The following is a 22,056-nucleotide window of genomic DNA, read 5'->3' as shown; positions in this document are numbered from 1 at the left end:
AAGATCAATACATGAAGTGAGCCCATGTTGAGCCCTGGCTTGCTGCATAGGGGTACTTGCTGGACTACAGCCTAGGGAGGTGGCATTTTAGAACAGTATGACAGTCTTCAGCTGAAGAGGAAAGATTGTTGCTTGGGGCTGCTGAAATTTGTGGGTCAGGACACCAGGGAAAAGAAAGCTACATAGAGAGAGAACCTCAACAGTCTACATAGCGGTTTCCCAGTCCTTGGATGAGGGTTTGGCTACCCAGTCAAAAGATGAGACTAAGAAAGACAGGAGAGAGCACCACTGCGGGCTGAGATGCGGGCTGACATACACTTCTGGGATATATTAGAATTCCAACTTATCCAGAGTGGAAAGATTTTATGGAATACCTTAGGCTTTCAACTGTGACTCCAGAAAGGCTGCATCTTAGGCATAAGGACCACATTCAAGAGTAAAGGTCATGACCTAGCATTGGGGATAAAATGAAAACAGACCTGCCCCTATACAAAATCAAAGCAAGCCTGAAAGAAGCAAAATGATCTGCCAGCAATTTAATTGCCTGCTAGAACAAAATTCAACATAATGTTTAAAAGAACATAATACATGATGGATGCAGTGGTTCATGCTTGTAATCTTAGCATTTTGGGAGGCTGAGGAAGGTGGATCACAAGGTCAAGAGTTTGAGACCAACCTGGCCAACATGGTGAAAACCCATCTCTACTAAAAATACAAAAATTAGCCAGTGTAGTGGTGCATGCCTGTAGTCCCAGCTACTCAGGAGACTGAGGCAAGAGAATCGCTTGAACCCAGGAGGTGGAGGTTGCAGTGAGCTGAAATTGTGCCACTGTACTCCAGCCTAGGCGACAGAGCGAGACTTCATCTCAAAATAAATAAATAAATATATAAATAAAAGAATATAATACAGACTCCCTAAAACATATCTTTTACAATGTTCTACATATGATAAAAACAAAGCATTCAGAGAAGCAGGAAAATGTGATCCATGAATACATATAAAATTCAGCAGACTCCAAGATAATGCAAATGTTGGAATTAACAGAGAAGGACTTTGAATATATATTCAAAGACAAAAATGAAAAGATAAGAGATCATGAGAAAACAGATAAGAAATCTCAAAAAAGAAAAAAACGAAAAAGAACCAAACGAAAATTCTAGAAATAAAACTACAATAACTGAAAGATTTACCAAATGGGCTCAAGATTTAATTATTCCACACTATATTCATAAATCATAACATCATTTTGTATGCCATAAATATATACAACTATAATTTGCCAATTTATAATTGAAAATTTTAAAAAGAAAAGAGTTAAAGCTTGCAAAAGAAATAATCAGTGAACTTGCAAACAAATACAAATTGTCCAAACTGAAAGACAGAGAGGGAAAAAAATGGACAAATATCCAGTGACATGTGGGGACATATCTAGAATCCAACATATGTATAATTCTAAAAAACATGAAAGAGTGGTATGGAAAAAAATATGTGAAGAAATAATGGCTGAAATTTTCTCAAATTTTGGTGCAAAACCCCTACTAACCTATGGATCCAAGAAGTTCAGCAAACTCCAAGCAGGATAAATATTAAGATAACCAAATCTAGGCACACCATGGTCGAATTGCTGAAGACAGCCAAAGAGAAAAAGACACATTACATACAGATGGTCTCCTACTTATGATGGTTTGACTTATGATTTTCCAGCTTTACAATGGTGTAAAAGTGATATGCATTCAATACCCTCCTTGACTTACAATGAAGTTGTACCCAATAAATCCATCATGAGCTGAAAATATCACAAGTTGAAAATACACCTTTGATTTATGATATTTTCAGCTTAAAATTGGTTTATTGAGAGGTAACCCTAATGTAAATTGAAGAATATCTGTATAGGAAACAATGATAAAGGCGTACCTTGTGAAATTGTGCTTTGCTTTATTGTGCTTCACAGATACTGTTTTGTTTGTTTGTTAACAAATTAAAGGTTTGTGTTGAGCAAGTCTATCAGCACCATTTTTCCAACATGTGCTCACTTTGTGTTTCTGTGTCATATTTTGGTAATTCTCACAACATTTAAAACTTTTTCATTATTATGATATCTATTATGAGTGATCTTTGATGTTACTGTTGTAATTGTTTTGGGCCACCACAAACTGCACCCATATAAAATGGTGAACTTAATTGCTGTGTGTGTTCTGACTACTCCGCCACCACCCATTCCCCCATCTTTCTCCCTTTCCTTGGGCCTCCCTATTCCCTGAGACATAACAATATTGAAATTAGGCCAATTAATAATCCTCCAATGGCCTCCATGTGTTCAAGTGGAGAGTCACACATCTCTCTCTTTAAATCAAAAGCCAAAAATGATTAAGCTTAGTGAGGAAGGCATGTCAAAAGCTAAGATAGGCCAAAAGCTAGGCCTTTTGTGTCAGTTAACCAGGTTGTGAATGCAAAGAAAAAAATTCTTGAAGGAGACTAAAAGTGCTACTCCAGTGAACACACAGATGATAAGACAAACAGTCTTATTGCTGACATGGAAAAAGTTTGGTGGTCTGGGTCAAACCAGCCATAACATTCCTTTAAGCCAAAGCCTAATCCAGAGGAAGGCCCTAATTCTCTTCAATTCTGTGAGGGCAGAGACAGGTAAGGAAGCTGCAGAAGAAAAGTTTGAAGCTAGCAGAGGTTGCTTCATGAGGTTTAAGTAAAGAAGCCATATTAATAACATGAAAGTACAAGGTTAAGCAGCAAGTGATGATGCAGAAACTTCAGCAAGTTATCCAGTTCTAGCTAACATAATTGATGAAGGTGGCTACACTAAGCAACAGCTTTCAATGTAGACAATCAGCCTTCTATTGGAAGAAGATGACATCTAGGACTTTCCTAGCTAGAGAAGAGAAGTCAATGCCCTGCTTCAGAGCTTCAAAGACAGACTGACTGTCCTCTTAGGGGTGAATGCGGCTGGTGACTTTAAGTGGAAGCCAATGCTCATTTACCATTCTGAAAATCCTAAGGCCCTTAAGAATTATGCTAAATCTATTCTGCCTGTGTTCTATAAACAAAACAACAAAATCTAGACAACACCACATCTGTTTACAGCATGCTTTACTAAATATTTTAAGCCCATTATTGAGACTGACTTCTCAGAAAAAAGATTCCTTTTAAAATATTACTGCTTATTGACAATGCATCTAGTCACCCAAGAGCTCTGATGGAGATGCACTGGAGACTAACATTGTTTTCATGCCTATTAACAAAACAACCATTCTGCAGCCCATGGATCAAGAAGTAATTTCAACTTTCAAGTATTATTATTAAAGAAATAGATTTTGTAAGGCTATAGCTGGCCTAGAGAATTACTATTCCTCTGATGGATCTGGGCAAAGTAAATTGAAAACCTTCTGGAAAGCATTTTCCATTCTAGATGCCATTCAGAACACTAGTAATTCATGGGAGGAGGCAAAAATGCCAATATTAACAAAAGTTTAGGAGAAGTTGATTTCATTCCTTATGGATAAGTTTGAGGGCTACACAACTTCACTGGAGGAAGTAACTGCCGATGTGGTGGAAATAGCAAGAGAACTAGAATTAGAAGTAGAGCCTAAAGATGTGACTGAATTGCTTCCATCCCATAATAAAACTTCAATGGATGAAGAGTTGCTTCTTAAGGATGAGCAAAGAAAGTGGTTTCTTAACATGAAATTTATTACTGGTAAAGATGCTGTGAAGATTGTTGAAATGACAAAAAAGGATTTAGTATATTCCATAATAGTAGTTATAAACTAAGGATTTAATAGGACTGACTCCAATTTTGAAAGAAGTTTTACTGTAGGTAAAATGCTGTCAAACAGCATCACATGCTACAGAGAAATCTTTCGTGAAGAGTCAATTATGTCTAATTGACTCACTGCTGTCTAATTTTAAGAAATTGTCAGAGCCACCCTACCTTCAGCAACCACCACCCTGATCAGTCAGCAGCCATTAACACTGAGACAAAATCCTCCACCAAGCAAAAAGAATATGAATTGCTGAAGGCTTAGATGATGATTTGAATTTTTTAGCAATAAAGTATTTCTAATTAGGGCATAGATATTGTTGTTTTTAGACATGATGCTATTTCATACCTAATGGACTTTCATATCCACTTGGACACCACCAAAAAATTTGTGTGACTTACTTTATTGACAGATTCACTTTATTGCAGTGGTCTGGAACTAAACTTGCATCTCTGAGGCATGGTTGTATAAATCATGGCTGAATTCTTTTTAAAAATTTGTGCAAATATATAGGGTTCATGTGAAATTTTGTTATATGTATGTAACGTGTAAGGTGTAGTGATCAAGTCCAGGTGTTTAGGATGTCCATCTCCTGAGTACAATATATTCTTGTTTAACTACATTCTATGGCTGACTTCTTATTAAAGATAACAGAGGCTACAAGACAATGGAAAAATATCTTTAAAGAAAAAAAAGCCAACTCAGAATTCTATATTCATTGACAATGCCCTTCAAAAAGTGGTGGAAAAAATACAGGATTAGACAAATGAAATTTCAAATAATTCACTGCCAGCCAACTGAAAACTGAAAAGAAATGCTAAAGACGTTCTTTGGGATAAAAAACGATGCCAGATGGAAATTCAGATCTACAGGAAGGAATAAAGAGGAGAAGAAGTGGTAAATATATAAATAAATAAAAATACAATTTTTTCTCCTCTTAATTTCTTTAAAGGCAACTGACCCATTTAAAACAAACAAAAAAGGTATAATATTAATTTCAAATAGACCATAAGAGGCCAGAGGTTCACGCCTGTAATCCTAGCACTTTGGAAGGCCAAGATGGGTGGACTGCCTGAGCTAAGAAGTTTGAGACCAGCCTTGGTAACATGGTAAAACCCCATCTCTACTAAAATACAAAAAATTAGCTGAACGTGGTGGTGTGCGCCCTAGTCCCAGCTTCTCAGGAGGCTGAGGTGGCAGAATCACTTGAACCTGGGAGGTAGAGGTTACAGTGAGCCGAGATCATGCCACGGCACTCCAGCCTGGGTGACAGAGCGAGACTCTGTCTCCAAAAAAAATCAAATAAAAAGTAAAATAAAATAGACTTTAAGAAATTGTATATTGTAATTTCTAAACCAATCAAACTAAACATGAGGTATACCTAAGAAAATATTTTAATTAAAATGAAATACTAAAAGGTGTTTGATTAACCTTCCCAAAAAGAGGAGTAACTGAGGAATAAAAATGAGATGGGCCAATTAATTAGACCCAAACCCAAACATATATGCAAATACACGAAATGCAAACTGTCAAACCACTCTAAGAGATTTGACAGAGATTGTCAGATTAGATTTTTTAAAGTAAGGTACTACTATATACTATCTATAAGAGATAGAATTAAAATATAATTTCATAAAAAGATTGAAAATGAAACGGGGAGTTATTCTAAGTAAACAGTAAACATAAGAAAACTGGTATTGACTATATTACTCTCAAACAACATAAAGATATGATGTAATGCCAGAGATAAAAAGAAATATTTCCTAGTTATGAAAGACACTGGCAGGCATGGTGGCTTACGCCTGTAATCCCAGCACTTTGGGAGGTCGAGGTAAGTGGATCACTTGAGGTCAGGAGTTCGAGACCACCCTGGCCAACATGGTGAAACCCTGTCTCTACTAAAAATACAAAAATTAGCCAGGTGTGGTAGCACACGCCTGTAATCCCAGCTACTTGAGAAACCGAGGCAGGAGAATCGCTTGAACCTAAGAGGCGGAGGTTGCAATGAGCCAAGATCGTGCCACTACACTCCAGCCTGGGCAAAAGAGCAAGCCTCCATCTCTAAAATAAAATAAAATAATGGTATTCATTTCTATTTTTATTGCACTGTGATGTGAGAATGTGCTTGGGGTGATTTCAGTTTTTTTGAATTTATTGGGTCTTGCTTTATGACAAAGCATGTGGTTGATCTTAGAATATGTTTCATGTGCAAATGAGAAGAATACATATTCTGTGGTTGCTGGGTGTTCTATTAGGTCCAATTGCTCAAGTGTCCAGTTTAAGTCTAGAATTTCTTTGTTAGCTTTCTGTCTCAATCATCTTAACACTGTTAGTGGGGTGTTAAAGTCTCCTACTGTTATTGCGTGGCTACGTCTTTTTATAGGTCAAGAAGAACTTTTATGAAACAGGATGCGCCAATGTTGGGTTTATATATATTTAGGATAGTTAAGACTTCTTGTTTAATTGAACTGTTTATGTAATGCCCTTCTTTTTCTTGATTATTGTTGATTGAAAGTCTGTTTCATCTGATATAAGAATTGTGATTCCTGGCCTTTTTTGTTTTCTGTTTGCCTGGTAGATCTTTCTCCATCCCTTTACTTTGAGCCTGTGGATGTTATTACGTATGAGATGGGTCTGTTGAAGACAGCCAACAGTTGGGTCTTGTCTTTATATGTAGTCTGCCACTCTATGCCTTTTAAGTGGTCTGTTCAGACCATTTACATTCAGTGTTAGTATTAATATGTGAGATTTTAATCCTGTCATCATGTTATTAGCTGGTTGCTATGTAGATTTGATTGTGTAACTGCTTTAGAGTTGGCTATATGGTTAAGCATGTTTTTGTGGTAGCATGTATCATTCTTTTATTTCCATATCATCTTGTAAGGCTGGTCTAGTGATAACAAATTCCCTTAGCACTTACTTGTTTGAGAAGGATTTTATTTCTCCTTCACTTGTGGAAGCTTAGTTTCATGGGATATGAAATTCTTGATTAGAATTCTTTCTTTAGGGATGCTGAAAATAGGCCCCCTTCTGGCTTGTAAGGTTTCTGCTGAAAGGTTCATGGCTAGCTGGATGGGGTTCCCTTTGTAAGTGACTTCACCCTTCTCTCTCGCTGCCTTTAAGATTTTTTCTTTCATGTTGACTTTGGTGATTCTGCTGACTATGTGCCATGAGGATGGTCATCTTGTATAATATCTTGCAGGGGTTCTCTGTATTTCTTGAATTTGCATGTTAACCTCCTTAGTGAGATTGGGGAAATTTTTGTGAACTATATCCTAAAATACATTTTCCAAGTTGCTTACTCTCTCTCCTTCCCTCTCAGGAATGCCAATGGGTCACAGGTTTGGAATCTTTACATAATCCCGTATTTCTCAAAGGTTTTGTTCATTAAAAAAATTATTTTTTCTTTATTTTTGTATGAGTTTATTCAAGCTCTGAGAGTTTTCTTCAGCTTCGTCTAGTCTGCTGTTAATGATTCTAACTGTATTATGTAATTCTTGTAGTGAATTTTTCAATTCCAGCAGTTCAGTTTGGTTTTTTTCTTAAAATGGCGATTACATCTTTCAGCTCTTGGATCATTTTACTGGATTCCTAGATTGGGTTTCAACTTTCTCCTGAATCTCGATAAGATTCCTTGCCATCCAGATTCTGAATCCTGTGTCTCTCATTTCAGTCATTTCAATCTTGTTAAGAACCATTGCTGGAGAGCTAGTGTGCTCATTTGGAGGTAAAGGGACACTCAGACTTTTTGAATTACCTGAGTTCTTGTGCTGATTCTTTCTCATCTGAGAAGGCTGGTGTTCTTTTAACTGTGGTTTAAGTTGAGTATAGTCAGTTGGCTTCATTTCTGGGTGTTTTCAGAGGGCCAAAGCTCTGTACAGGGTATTATTTGTGGATAGATTCTTGCCCTGGGTTTTACAGGCAATGAATGTATATTGGGCAGAATATTTTTGGTATTGTAATTTGTGCTACAAACCGTAGATGGCGCTTAAGAGTAATGGCCAGCAGAGAGTCTCTTAGCCATAGGGCTCTTTTGTATTGCAGCACACCTGCAGCAGCACTCTATGGTGGGCAGGTGGAAAGATGACCCCCATCACCAGGCCCGCTCTGGGCCTTGCAGGAGTCCCCTCCAATCACTGGTGCCACTTGTGTTTTTTTGTTGTTAGGTGTTCCAGGTTGTGGGGTCCCAGGCACACCACACCCTTCCCAGATGGTCACGTAGAGGGAGGTGTGCCCTGCTCCTTTGCCGGCCCATGAGTTTGCATGTCTCATCTCTCTCAATGTTCTCAGAATGGGGGCTCCTCCCACTCAAGTGCTGGTCACAGATCTACACTCAGCACTCACAAGCTGCATGCCAAAGCCCTGGGACATTGTAACTGGCCTGTGCCTCCATCTGGCCCCTTGGGGTTGAGCACTGGCTGTGCTGGGGGATATGAAGTGCTCCTAGGCCACTGGGAAGTATTCAGATGGGGCCACCAGCAAAGCACCCAGGTTGGGCAGAGGAGGCTGTGCTGTGCACATGCTCCTGCAGGAGCAGCCAGGCAGGGGCCTTGGGAAGGGCTAGCGGGCAGGAAGGCCTGAAGAACAGACATGCCCCAGTCCCACACGATAGGATAGGATAGTCAGCCCTGCTCTCTCTTGACCCTGTAGTCAGCTGGGGTTACAGTGACTCAGAGGAACATAGGGAGCCTTATATTAGAAGATGGGCACCTATGGCTGTGTTCTGCTTCAGCTGCCCCATGTGCAAAATCCCCTGGGCTCCATACAGGCGAAAGCTCTGTCTCTGCCTACTCTCTAGGCAGATTCCCCTGCCAGTTCAAATATCTGTGGGGGTCATGAAATCTCTTGTAGCTAGGATCCCAGTAATCTGCAGCAAAAGTAGGCTGTCCCACCATCCCTTCACTTGCCTCTTCCCTAGAACTGTTCAGGGGTGGGAACCCTGGCATTCAGCAACCCCATGCAGGGTTCCTAGCTTTCTCTTCAACCTTGGTGTCTGCATCACCCCTCTATCAACCCTCAGTGTTTTCTCTCTGAGGATCTGTTCAAAGTATGTTGATATACTTGATATTTTGGTCTCTGTCAGTGGGAGTGGTGCTTCCTGACTGTCTAGTCAGCCATCTTGTCTCCTCCTTCATTGAGTTTCTATAGCACATGAAAAAGTAAAACATTTGAAAACCATAACACAAAGAAAGGGAAGCAGGAACTGAGAATATACTTTTGTAAGGTGCTCACACTATATGTGAAGTGGTATAACATTATTTGAAGATAGTCTTCTAAATTAAAGATACATACAAAAAAAAACCTAGGGCAAAAATTTAAAAACAGATATACATGATAAGCCAATAGTGGAGATAAAATGGAATAATAAAATATAGTCAAATTAATGTCAATGCAGGCAAAGAATTAAAAAGAAATAACAGATGGAATAAAACAAAGCTAGTAAGATGGTAGCTATTAATCCGACAACAATAATTATATATTAAACATAATAATTAAAAGACAGATTTTCAGTTTATATAAAAAGCAAATCCAACCATAAAAACTCTAGAAGAAAACCTAGGCAATACCATTAAGAACATAGGCATGGGCAAAGATTTTATAATGAAATCAACAAAAGCAATTGCAACAAAAGCTAAAATTGAGAAATGGGATCTAATTAAACTGAAGAGCATCTGCATAGCAAAGGAAACTATCATAAGAGCAAACAGGCAACCTACAGAATGGGAGAAAATTTTTGCAATTTACCCATCTAACAAAGGTCTAATATCCAGAATTTACAAGAACGTAAAACAAATTTACGAGAAAAAAAAAACCCATCCAAAAGTGAGCAAAGGATATGAACAGACACTTCTCAAAAGAAGACGTTTATGTGGCCAACAAATATATGAAGAAAAGCTCATCATCACTGGTCATTAGAGAAATACAAATCAAAACCACAATGACATACCATCTCACACCAGTCAGAATGGTGATTATTAAAAAGTCAAGAAACAACAGATGCTGGTGAGGCTATGGAGAATAGAAACACGTTTACATTGTTGGTGGGAATGTAAATTAGTTCAACCATTGTGGAATAAAGTGTGGTGATTCCTCAAGGACCTAGAACCAGAAATACCATTTGACCCAGCAATCTTATTACTGGGTATATACCCAAAGGAATATAAATCATTCTTTTGTAAAGATACGTGCACATGTATGTGTATTGCAGCACTATTCACAATGGTAAAGACATGGAACCAACTCAAATGTCCATCAATGACAGACTGGATAAATAAAATGTGGTACAAATATACCATGGACTACTATGCAGCCACAAAAAGGAATGAGATCATGTCCTTTGCAGGGACATGGATGAAGCTAGATGCCATCATCCTCAGCAGACTAATACAGGAACAGAAAACCAAACACCACATGTTCTCACTCATAAGTGGGAGCTGAACAATGAGAACACATGGACACAGGGAGAGGAACAACACATACCGGGGCCTGTCAGGGCCAAGGTGAGAGGAGGGAGAGCATCAGGACAAACAGCTAATGCACATGGAGCTTAAAACCTAGGTGACAGGTTGATAGGTCCAGCAAACTACCATGGCACACAGATACCTATGTAACAAACCTGCACATTCTGCACATGTATTCCAGAAGTTAAAAAAAAAAAAAAAAAGCAAATCCCAATGATATGCTGTATATCTTCCAAAATTAAAAAAAAAAAAATAAAACATAGGTTAAAAGTAGGGCCGGGTGCCGTGGCTCACGCCTGTAATCCCAGCACTTTGGGAGGCCGAGGCAGGCGGATCACGAGGTCAGGAGATCGAGACCATCCTGGCTAACATGGTGAAACCCTGTCTCTACTAAAAATACAAAAAATTAGCCAGGCGTGGTGGCGGGCGCCTGTAGTCCCAGCTACTCGGGAGGCTGAGGCAGGAGAATGGCGTGAACCCAGCAGGTGGAGCTTGCAGTGAGCTGAGATCACGCCACTGCACTCCAGCCTGGGCAACAGAGTGAGACTCCGTCTCAAAAAAAAAAGTAAAATGATGGAAAAATATATATGCACTATACAAATGCTAATAAAAGAAAGATTGAATATCAAAGTAGATTGCCATGGATAAAGCTACAATATCAATATGGTGGTACTGGCATAACTATCAATACATCAATGGAACAGAATGAAGTGTCTAGAAATAGACCTACATATATATTGTTAACTGACATTTAATAAAGGTGGCTGGGCAATTCAATAGGTCATAGGATAGTCTTTTTTTTTATTATTATACTTTAAGTTCTAGGGTACATGTGCATAACGTGCAGTTTGTTACATATGTATACATGTGCCATGTTGGTGTGCTGCACCCATTAACTCGTCATTTACATTAGGTATATCTCCTAATGCTATCCCTCCCCCCTCCCCCACCCCACAACAGGCCCCAGTGTGTGATGTTCCCCTTCCTGTGTCCAAGTGTTCTCATTGTTCAATTCCCATCTAGGAGTGAGAACATGTGGTGTTTGGTTTTTTGGCCTTGCGATAGTTTGCTCAGAATGATGGTTTCCAGCTTCATCCATGTCCCTACAAGGGACATGAACTCATCATTTTTTATGGCCGCATAGTATTCCATGGTGTATATGTGCCACATTTTCTTAATCCAGTCTATCATTGATGGACATTTGGGTTGGTTCCAAGACTTTGCTATTGTGAATAGTGCCGCAATAAACATATGTGTGCATGTATCTTTATAACAGCATGACTTACAATCCTTTGGGTATATACCCACTAATAGGATCACTGGGTCAAATGGTATTTCTAGTTCTAGATCCCTGAGGAATCGCCACACTGTCTTCCACAATGGTTGAACTAGTTTACAGTCCCACCAACAGTTTAAAAGTGTTCCTATTTCTCCACATCCTCTCCAGCACCCGTTGTTTCCTGACTTTTTAATGATCGCCATTCTAACTGGTGTGAGATGGTATCTCATTGTGGTTTTGATTTGCATTTCTCTGATGGACAGTGATGATGATCATTTTTTCATGTGTCTGTTGGCTGCATAAATGTCTTCTTTTGAGAAGTGTCTGTTCATATCCTTCACCCACATTTTGATGGGGTTGTTTGTTTTTTTCTTGTAAATTTGTTTGAGTTCTTTGTAGATTCTGGATATTAGCCATTTGTCAGATAAGCAGATTGCAAAAATTTTCTCCCATTCTATAGGTTGCCTGTTCACTCTGATGGTAGTTTCTTTTGCTGTGCAGAAGCTCTTTAGTTTAATTAGATCCCATTTGTCAGTTTTGGCTTTTGTTGCCATTGCTTTTGGTGTTTTAGACATGAAGTCCTTGCCCATGCCTATGTCCTGAATGGTATTGCCTAGGTTTTCTTCTAGGGTTTTTATGGTTTTAGGTCTAACATTTAAGTCTTTAATCCATCTTGAATTAATTTTCGTATAAGGTGTAAGGAATGGATCCAGTTTCAGCTTTCTACTTATGGCTAGCCAGTTTTCCCAGCACCATTTGTTAAATAGGGAATCCTTTCCCCATTTCTTGTTTTTGTCAGGTTTGTCAAAGATCAGATGGTTGTAGATGTGTGGTATTAATTCTGAGGGCTCTGTTCTGTTCCATTGGTCTTTATCTCTGTTTTGGTACCAGTACCATGCTGTTTTGGTTACTGTAGCCTTGTAGTATAGTTTGAAGTCAGGTAGCGTGATGCCTCCAGCTTTGTTCTTTTTGCTTAGGATTGACTTGGCAATGCAAGGATAGTCTTTTCAATAGCTAGTGATGAATGAATTTTGTTAAAAGGTGGGAAAAAATGAACCTTGACCCATATCACAAACCATTCACAAAAAAATGATTCTAGATGAATCAAAGACAAAGATAAAAAAGTGAAAAGAATAAAGTTTCTTGAAAAAAAATAGGTGATCTTGGGAAAAGCAAAGTTTATAGGTAGGAAGGATGCAAAATGCACTAAATCTGAAAGAAAAACAATTGGTAATTGACTTCATAGAAGTTTAAAACTTCTACTCATCAAAAGATATTGTTATGAAAATGAAAAGGACTTCCACAGATGAAAGTGAAGATTTCACTATATCATATATATATGACACAGCATTTACATCTTGAACACATATCATAAAAAGACAATGTGGTATAGTTATATGATGGAGTACCATTTGGCAATATAAAAGAGTCTGCTAACATGTATAAATCTGAAAACATAATCCCAAGTCAAAGAATTCAGACATAACAGTGTACTTACTGTATAACTGAATTTATATGAAGCTAAAAATCAGGCAAAACTAATCTATGGTGACAGAAATCAGACCAGTGTTTGCCTGGGGCTGGAGCTGCGGACTGACCAGAAGGGGAGAGATGGGAACTTTCCGGGGTGATGGAAGTATTCCATATCTTGATAGGAGTGTTGGTTACACAGATGATATATTTTTCAAAACTCACAAAATTGTGTACTTATGATCTATACATTTCATTCTGTCTACATTTTACCTCAATTTATTCAAAATAAAAACTAACCATGTCTCACAGTATGACACATTCTTCAGTACCCTGTCCTAGGCTTTTAACTTTATATGAACATTTTAATTTTCATTGACATTTAAATTACATCTTACCTACCGAAATTTGCCTTTTCTATTCTTCTTTTTTGTCATTTGTAAAAATGGAAAAAGGTAAGTATTTACAATTAATCTTTCACATGTTCAATGAAAATCAAGTAAGTCAAGACTTTTTTTTATCCTGAAACCTTGTTTCTATAGCTTTCCTTTCAACTCATGGAAAGGCAGATCTTCACAACTCCTAAGTATGGCATAAAAATAAGATTAAGTGGGTTAATTGAGATGGATATTCTGTTTCTACCTACAGATCTATCCTCTACTCTTCTCCACATTATACGTTTCCAAAGAGGCTGATCTGTATTGACTGCCTCAGAGGTTCCCTTGCCCTTTGGCTATGGACAATGGGAGGCACTTGTAGAACACGGGAAGTTGGGAGGAGAGTGAAATTGGGTTATTTATCCTCCTAGCATTTTCCCTTCGGTGCCACAGGTTGGCAGTTGTCTATTTCTTTAGTAAAAGCCACAATTGTTTCGAGGCTGCCCTCTCCTATACCTAAAGGATTCTACAGGTCTGGAGACCAGTTCTGTCTTCTCACCCTTTCAGGCCTAGCAGACATGGTTCTCCTCTGTTGATAGTCCTATGTTGCTTCACCATCCCTTGTTAATCTCAATTAACTCTGTCTACCCTTTTTAAAATTCATTAAATTAAATTTAATTAAACTTTCTTAAATTACTCTGAGTATGCTATCTAATTCCTGAGAAGACCCTGACTTATTTATCTCAATTATTTTAGTTTTTTCTAAATCAGACCTCATTTCAGTTATGTATGGCAGTTCTGAGGCATGTTCACCATGTGAATATTCACAATCAAATTGGAAAAATCATAGGTATTCCTCTCACTCCATTTGTTTAAAAATATTGTTAGTATATTTTTGTGAGTTGTTTGTGAGTATATGATTTCTAGAATTGCTTACTGTACAGGAAGCAGCCTCTGTGAATTTCTCTTTGTCTTGCTAGTTCCTTAAATAAAATACATATGCTCCCTGGAAGTTATCTTTAATATACGAAAACACTCTAAGATATTAAACTGTGATGGTGAAATTCTGTGGAGTCTATACTTCCTTATGCTGGTGCTTCAGGAGCAGTATAGTTGAGAATATACTCTGAGACTTCTATGTTTGATTTTTTGCAAAGTGGGGTAATTGTTTCTCTTTTAAAGATTATAACACCAAGAAATGCATCAGAGTCAGGAAATTAAAAGAAAAACATCTGAACGAATGCATGAATGTGAGCTGTACATGGAGAGGGAACAATAGTTGCAAAGCACTTCACTGGGTTTATCTTTCAAAATTGATATGAAGCAAAATTCATTCTAAATATAACTCTTCATTCTAATGGCCAACATGATGTTTAATTTTAAAGTAACTTTGCATAAACTGCAATACACCTTCAAAAATATAACTGGCTCTAAATCAACACTTGGATCAATATATAAACAAACATCTTTACGTTTAGGGACTGGTCATCTGAAATTTCCACTACAAACAGCAAAACAAATATAACTAAGAGATTAACCTAAGTACCAAATTATATTTTACAGCAACACGTGTCCTTATGTGCTCACCATCTTCAGCTAGATAAACCACAGTAGCTTCCTTGGAGTCTGGATAAAGGGGTTCTGTTTCTAAGCCCGTTGGGATATACACTGGCTCAGGACAAGAAGGAGTCCAATCTGGAAAAAAAAGTGAAACATTATTTGAAAATGACTTCAAAATAAAACAGAAAAATTTTATTGCATATTTTCAAATTATTCATTGATAGATCTAGACTAAAATGTAGTGTTTTGTGTGGGGTAAGATTTTACTAAGGGTTCATTGGAATAATGAATATTGTCACACTGTAATACAACTTATGACATTTCATTCATATCTTCTTCTGAATTATTATATTGAGTAATTTCATGATTGCTTTTTGCTCCTTACTGATTTTATACCTATTATATAACACAATTCTCTTTCTCCTGAGCTCTTGATACCATTCTGTCCCACCTCTGGGAAATCTTACTCTACCTTTTATTCTTCCTTTCCCTTCAGCTTCTTTGCTTGATAATAGCTGTCAAGATAAATCTTATAAACATGTTCAGGTTTATCTCTCGAAAGATAGTCTTAGATGCCCCCCTACCGCTGCCACTTCTCCTTTAGCTATCAGCTTTCCTTCTTTTTAGGATCAAATTTCTTAAACATCATCTGCACTACTCTCAGGTCTTTCTGACCATGACCTATTTGATGGGGGAAAAATGACATCACAGCCTAACTACCCTAGTTATTTGTATTTTTTTTTAATGGACAAAGAATTTGATGACAAACAAGTATTACTGGACAAACATTTTGGAGATTATGTGTACATCTGCTTAAACAACAAAAGTGTATTTGACATTATCAATAGGGGTCAAATCTAGCTACAGAAGAAACACAGTCTACCATATTGATGTAAATGTGTATCACTGTATTGTAGAGTTAAATGAATCACACATGACCAAATAAATTGATAATAAAGATAAGCAAATTATAATTAAAACTTTAAATGTTTTATTTAAAAATCTTCTCATTAGTTGAAAGTCTTAACCAACTTGTCAAAATTAATGAACTAAGAAAATAGCTCCCATTCTGAAAACATTAGGAATTTCAGCTATTTGCCTTTGTGTATGCTGATTTTCTTTTTTCTTTTCTTTTTTTTTTTTTTTTTTTTTTTTTTTTTGAGATGGAGTGTTGCTCTGTCGCCCAGGCTGGAGTGCAGTGGCGTGATCTCAGCTCACTGCAAGCTCCGCCTCCCGGGTTCATGCCATTCTCCTGCCTCAGCCTCCCGAGTAGCTGGGACTACAGGCACCTGCCACCACGCCCGGCTAATTTTTTTTGTGTGTGTATTTTTAGTAGAGACGGAGTTTCACCGTGTTAGCCAGGATGGTCTCAATTTCCTGACCTCGTGATCCGCCTGCCACGGCCTACCAAAGTGCTGGGATTACAGGCGTGAGCCACCATGCCCGGCCTGTGTATGCTGATTTTCAAAAGTTGCACGAAATCCAGACTTCTCAGTTAAGAAAACAGAGATTTTATTAATTTCTGCTTATGCTCTTCTTTATTTATTAATAACTAGTCCTTATTGTAAAGAACCATGAAACCCTACCATTATAACTGGAGAAAGAACTTGTATATAAGGGTCAAGTTTGCAGTTTATTAGAGTACCCTTACTGAGAGCCATGTTTTGAGAATCAGATGTAACCCACTTCTGATACCCATATCCACTGTTCCACTAAAATTGTTCTTTACATTGTATTTGAAACAGGGTGAGCATTCAGTTAGATGTCTATAGATTAAATGGACAGACAGATGAATGGACAGATGGAGAGATGAATGAATGGATGGTTGAACAATGCAAAGTTCTTATCCATATATTTCTTAAATGTAAATAATGTAATATTCATCTACTGCATAAACGTTTTATGTCTGGCAATATCGTCACTGCACAAAAGCTACTCTAGAGCAAGGTTGTTTAAGTAGAAGATTTTGGCTTGAAATGAAGCATTTCAAGATTTTCTGAGTATTCCATAGTAAGCAATTTCATCTGTAATGGACTTAAACATCAACATGGATTCCTGATACAGGCACTTCTTCTTGACTTGTTATTCAGTGATAGATTTTGCAGCTATCTTTATGTCAAGTAGCCTGGAAAATTCTATATTCATCTTTGCATTATCACAGTTTCCTCCTATCCTTGTTGATGTCTGCTGTTCAAAAAACTATTTGAAAGTGGTGGCTATCACTTTCCCAAGAGAACTCAGATGTCTGTGCATAACAAATATGTGTTTCCTAGTTCTCTCAAAGCTGCAAACTCTTGAGCTGTGAAAAAACACTGCATTCTCTTGAGTCCTCCTTTAGTCAAAGTCATGTTCCCAGAAGAATGGAGACTGTGCTTAGCAGTTACCATGACATATGCGCACCAAATCAGTGCTGTTTGTGCCATTACGTCTCATGGATCACCTTGTGAAGGTTTTTGCTTTGGCCTTCAGCTCCTTTCTCCATAGGCCTTAGGACTGGCTGAGACAACACCATGCCTTCAGCCCTACACCATATGTTTCATTTTCTTCCAAGGAAAAAGAAAAAAAAAAAAAAACTTCTATGCAAAAGAAGACTCCTTCAGGTCCTAACCATCAGTATAGCAGATTTAAAAGCCTAAGTAGTTGGTAAGGATATTCCATTTTGTATATCTTTTTTCACTTGGCTACTGTGAGACTTCTTGTTATCTGTTCTCAGATTTATCTTTGGGTGATCCCACTTTTTGATCACTGAGATATGGTAATATGCAAATGATCTTACAAAAGGGATATCCAGGAGTCACAGAAAATCCCAGAAATAATAGAGGTTCTGAATTAAAGGTGTTTAATTTGGAATGCTTTTTATAAGTAATTATTTTTATCGGACTTGTTTATTGTGTAAAAGTTAAAAGTATAGCTTAAGCAAAAAGAAAAAAATCCACAGTCTCATTATGGAGAAATAAATATCAACATTTCGGTTTTTGTTTTTTTTTTTTTTCAGACACACAGTCTCGCTCTGTTGCCCAGGCTGGAGTGCAGTGGCATGATCTCAGCTCACTGCAACCTCCACTTCCCAGGTTCAAGCGATTCTCCTGCCTCAGCCTCCCGAGTAGCTGGGACTACAGGCGCATGCCATCATGAACAGCTAATTTTTTTGTATTTTAGTAGAGATGGAGTTCCACCGTGTTGCCCAGGCTGGTCTCGAACTCCTGAGCTCAGGCAATCCACCCGTCTTGGCCTCCCAAAGTGCTAGGATTACAGACATGAGCCACTGCACCCGGCCAACATTTTGGTTTTTATCTTTTTAGGCTTTCTCACTTTCAACCATCCAGTTCAGATGCTTTTGGCATATGCTAAGAAAATATATTATTTCACATATTTAGAAACTCAGAAGTAGAGTGGATTCAAGGGATGGTATAATCAGTGACTCAGTGGTCATCCAGAGCTCACTTTCTTTATGTCTCTCCACTTTGTCATCCTCATCCTAAGCCTTACCGTTGTAAAATGTAAAACAACATGACTGTCAGCGGAAGTGTCTTGTACTAACTGACTTAATCAACTACAATGCAATCAACCACAATGAGTCAACCACAATGTCTTCTTCATGTATATGGCATCATTCTATATATACTGATCACCAATTTGTTTTTCTCACCCACTTCACTAAACATCTTAGAGATGTTTAATATACATAGATCTTTGTCATTTTTTAACATCTGTATAGTGTTCTCTAATATGGATTGCCACAATTTGACCATTAGTGGACCTAATAGTTATGTCTTTATTTACCTAAGAGATAAACTGCTGGTCAGGGAATACATGTATATTTTCCTTTATTAAGAAACAAAACTGTCAAACCTTTTTACAAAGTGATTATGCAATTTTACATTCCCACCAACAATGTATTAGAGTTCCAGTTGCTCTGCTTTCTAATATTTGGTTGTCAGTCTTTTAAATTTTTTGCCATCCTGGTAGATGCAAAGTGGTATCTCATTGTGGTTCAGATTTTCATTTCCCATGTTGAAAAATGTTTTCATATGATTATTGATTATTATAATTCTTTGAGAAATGTCTGTTCGAGTCTTTTGTCCATTTTAAAATTAGGTTTTGATTATTGGTTCATAGGAATTCTTCATATATTCTGCATACAAGTCTTTTGTCATATATGTGTTGGGAATATTTTTTATAGACTGTGGCTTTCCTTTTCATTTTTAACTGTCTCTTAATGAGAAATTTTAAATTTTGATGAAGTCAACTTTATTAATTTTTCATTGTTTCTTTTTTCTTTCTGGCTCCTAAGGAATTGTTGCCTTATCTATAACTACAGAGATATTGTTCCATGTTTTCTTCTAGGATCTTTATAATGTTAGGTTAATAGCTTCGTTTAGGTCTGTGATCTGTCTTGAATTCATTTTTGTTTACTAGTGAGGTAGAGGTCAAGGATTTTTTTTTCTACATGTATGCTAAGTTGTTACAACACCACTTACTGAAAAGACTTTCCTTACCCTCACTGGGTTTCTTTGGTGCCTCTGTCAAAGGTCATTTGGTAATATACACGTTGGTCTATTTCTGGACATTTTACTCTGTTCCACTGATGTATTCATCTTTTTGTCAATTGTGCCCATTAAAAAAATCTACCAAAACATACGTCTATCCACATTTCACAGGGCCAGAAACAAAGCAAATGTTTAAATGTTTATTAGGTATTATACTTATGAAAAGTGCAAAAACAAAGAACTACAGCTTACTGATTTATCACAAAGCAAATACCACACAGGCCAAGATATATTACATTGCAAGCACCTTACATACTCCACTCATGCCCCTTTCCCATCACCAGCCTCTCCCTCCCTTTGAAAAGTAGCCATTAGTCTTAATATAATGCAATCATTTCTTTACTCTCCTTTATAATTTTACCACTTAAGCATTCATATATATGCATGTGTATAATATAGTTTTTATATACAGAAGTGTAAATAAAACTATTGCTTTGCTTTGCCTATATTTGAACTTTATAAAATTAAAATCACACAGTATATGGTATTCTTCTGTGCTGTTTTTCACGTATATTCATGAAATCAATCCACACTGTGGCATATTGCTGAAATTTGCTTATTTCATTGATATATAATATTGTACAAAATGTTACAATTTATCGATTTCTATTTATAATGGACATTTGGGCTGTTTCAGTTTGGAGCTATTAAGAAAAATGGTGCTATGAACAGCTTTATACATATTGCTTAGAGCACCTGTGCTCACATCAGTTTTAGGTATACAACTGGGAGTAAAAATTCTAGGTTGCAGGGCATGTATCAATTTCAGTAAATAACGCCAAGCTATCATCCAAAATGATTATACCAATTTACACACCCACCAGCGGGTCACAAAGGTTCTGTTTGCTCCATATGCTCACTATTCCTTAGTATAAGTTAAATTTAACCTTGCAAGGTGTCTGTGAAACAGTACTCAGTCTCATTAACAATCAGGGAATAGCAAATTAAAATCACAACAAGACTTCATGATAAGGTTGATATTATCTCATATGTTTATTGGCCATGTGAATATCATTTTTTATAAAGTGCCCATTCAAGTCTCTTGCCCATTTTCCTACCGGGTTGTTTGTCTTTTCTTATTACTTTCAGAAATGCTTTGTATATTCCAGAAATGATCTATTTGTCAGTTATGTATTGCAAATATTAATATATTCTCCCAATCTGTTGTTTGCCTCATTTTATTTTTTGATGAACTGAGGTTTTTAATTGTATCAGTCTTTTTCTTTATGATTAGGGTATTTTATGTTCTGTTTAAGCCTTTCCAGATTTTAATATTATGAAGATATTTTCTTGTATTATTTTCTAGAAGTCTTATTGTTTTACCTTTCATTTCTATATCCATAACCCATTTAAAATGGACTTTTGTGCATAAGGTTGGGGTGAGATTTCACTTTTTCCATATGGAAATCCAGTTATTCCAGTATTATTTACTGAAAAGACCATCTTTAATTTTCTCTTGCAGTTCTACCTTTGTCATAATGACCATATATGCATAGGTCTGTTTCTAAGCTCTCTGTTCCATTCCATTCCTGTTTCCTTTCAGCAATGCCATATATTACTATAACTTTATTAAGGTTTAAGAGCTAGTAAATCTTACAATTTTTTTGTCCTTTTAAGAGGTCGTTGGCATTTCCATATGCATTTTTAAAGTATCTTGTCAATTTCTATAAAAAAATCACAATTGGGATTTTGACTGGTATTGCATGGGACATGTAGATCAGTTTGGAGATAACTGACATCTTTAAAATAATGAGTCTCCCAATCTATGAACATGCTATTTCCCTCTATTTACTTAGGTCTTTTAAAAATCTCTCTCAATGCTTTATTGCTTCTTCATAGAAATCTTGTCTATCAGATTTATTCCTAGGCATGTGGTTTTTAAACTTTTTATTTGAAACAGTTGAAAACATACAGAAAAGTTGCAATAACAGGAAAAAAACCTTTTTTTCCCTGAAATATTTGCCAACATAATACCCCATCCTCTCCAAATACTTATATTTCCTCCAGTGAAAGAAATCCTCTTATATAAATAACCATAATACAACCATCAAGATCAGGACATTAATACTGATTTATTTCTAATATTTAATCCTTAGACTTAAAATTTTGACAGTTGTATAAATAATGTCCTCTATAGCAAAAGGATCCACTTTAGAAACACATATTACATTGAACTTTAATGTGTATTTTAGTTTTCTTCGATATAGAACAGCTTTTCAGTCTTTCCTTATATTTCATGACTTTGACACTTTTGAAAATTACAGGTCAGATTTCCAATATCAGCTAAGAGATACAGAATGTTAAAAAAACAAAAACAAAAACAAAAAACCCAGCACTTTGGGAAGCTGAGGCAGGCGGATCATGAGGTCAAGAGACGGACACCATCCTGGCCAACATGGTGAAACCCCGTCTCTACTAAAAATACAAAATTAGCTGGGCGTGGTGGCACGTGCCTGTAGTCCCAGCTACTCAGGAGGCGGAGGCAGGAGAATCGCTTGAACCTGGGAGGTGGAGGTTGCAGTGAGCCGAGATCGCACCACTGCACTCCAGCCTGGTGAGACTCACTCCAGCATGAGACTCCATCT

General features: G+C 37.1%; 1 protein-coding gene across 19 annotated transcripts in view; it reads right to left on the bottom strand.

Moving 5' to 3' along the window:
• Window positions 1-22,056, bottom strand: part of AGBL3 (AGBL carboxypeptidase 3) — a 169,970-nt gene that overhangs the window by 111,090 nt on the left and 36,824 nt on the right. For 15 of the 19 annotated variants that reach the window (XR_008527263.2, XR_008527264.2, XR_008527265.2 and 12 more), the window contains one exon: window positions 14,949-15,056. Coding sequence is in view for 15 of the 19 variants with exons in the window: in XM_054559842.2 (XP_054415817.1) it covers window positions 14,949-15,056 (108 nt within the window). In the remaining 4 variants the exon portion in view is untranslated. Of the gene's footprint in view, window positions 1-11,192; window positions 12,727-14,948; window positions 15,057-16,035; window positions 22,055-22,056 lie in introns of those variants that run through there. The other 4 variants (XM_054559855.2, XM_054559856.2, XM_054559854.2 and 1 more) reach the window with 3 other exon arrangements.

The sequence above is a fragment of the Pongo abelii genome, chromosome 6 (genome assembly GCF_028885655.2).
Source record: "Pongo abelii isolate AG06213 chromosome 6, NHGRI_mPonAbe1-v2.0_pri, whole genome shotgun sequence".
In the NCBI taxonomy this organism is placed as follows: Eukaryota; Metazoa; Chordata; class Mammalia; order Primates; family Hominidae; genus Pongo; species Pongo abelii.
The sequence above is the reverse complement of the archived record's forward strand: the minus strand, read 5'-3'. Positions and strand labels throughout refer to the sequence as shown.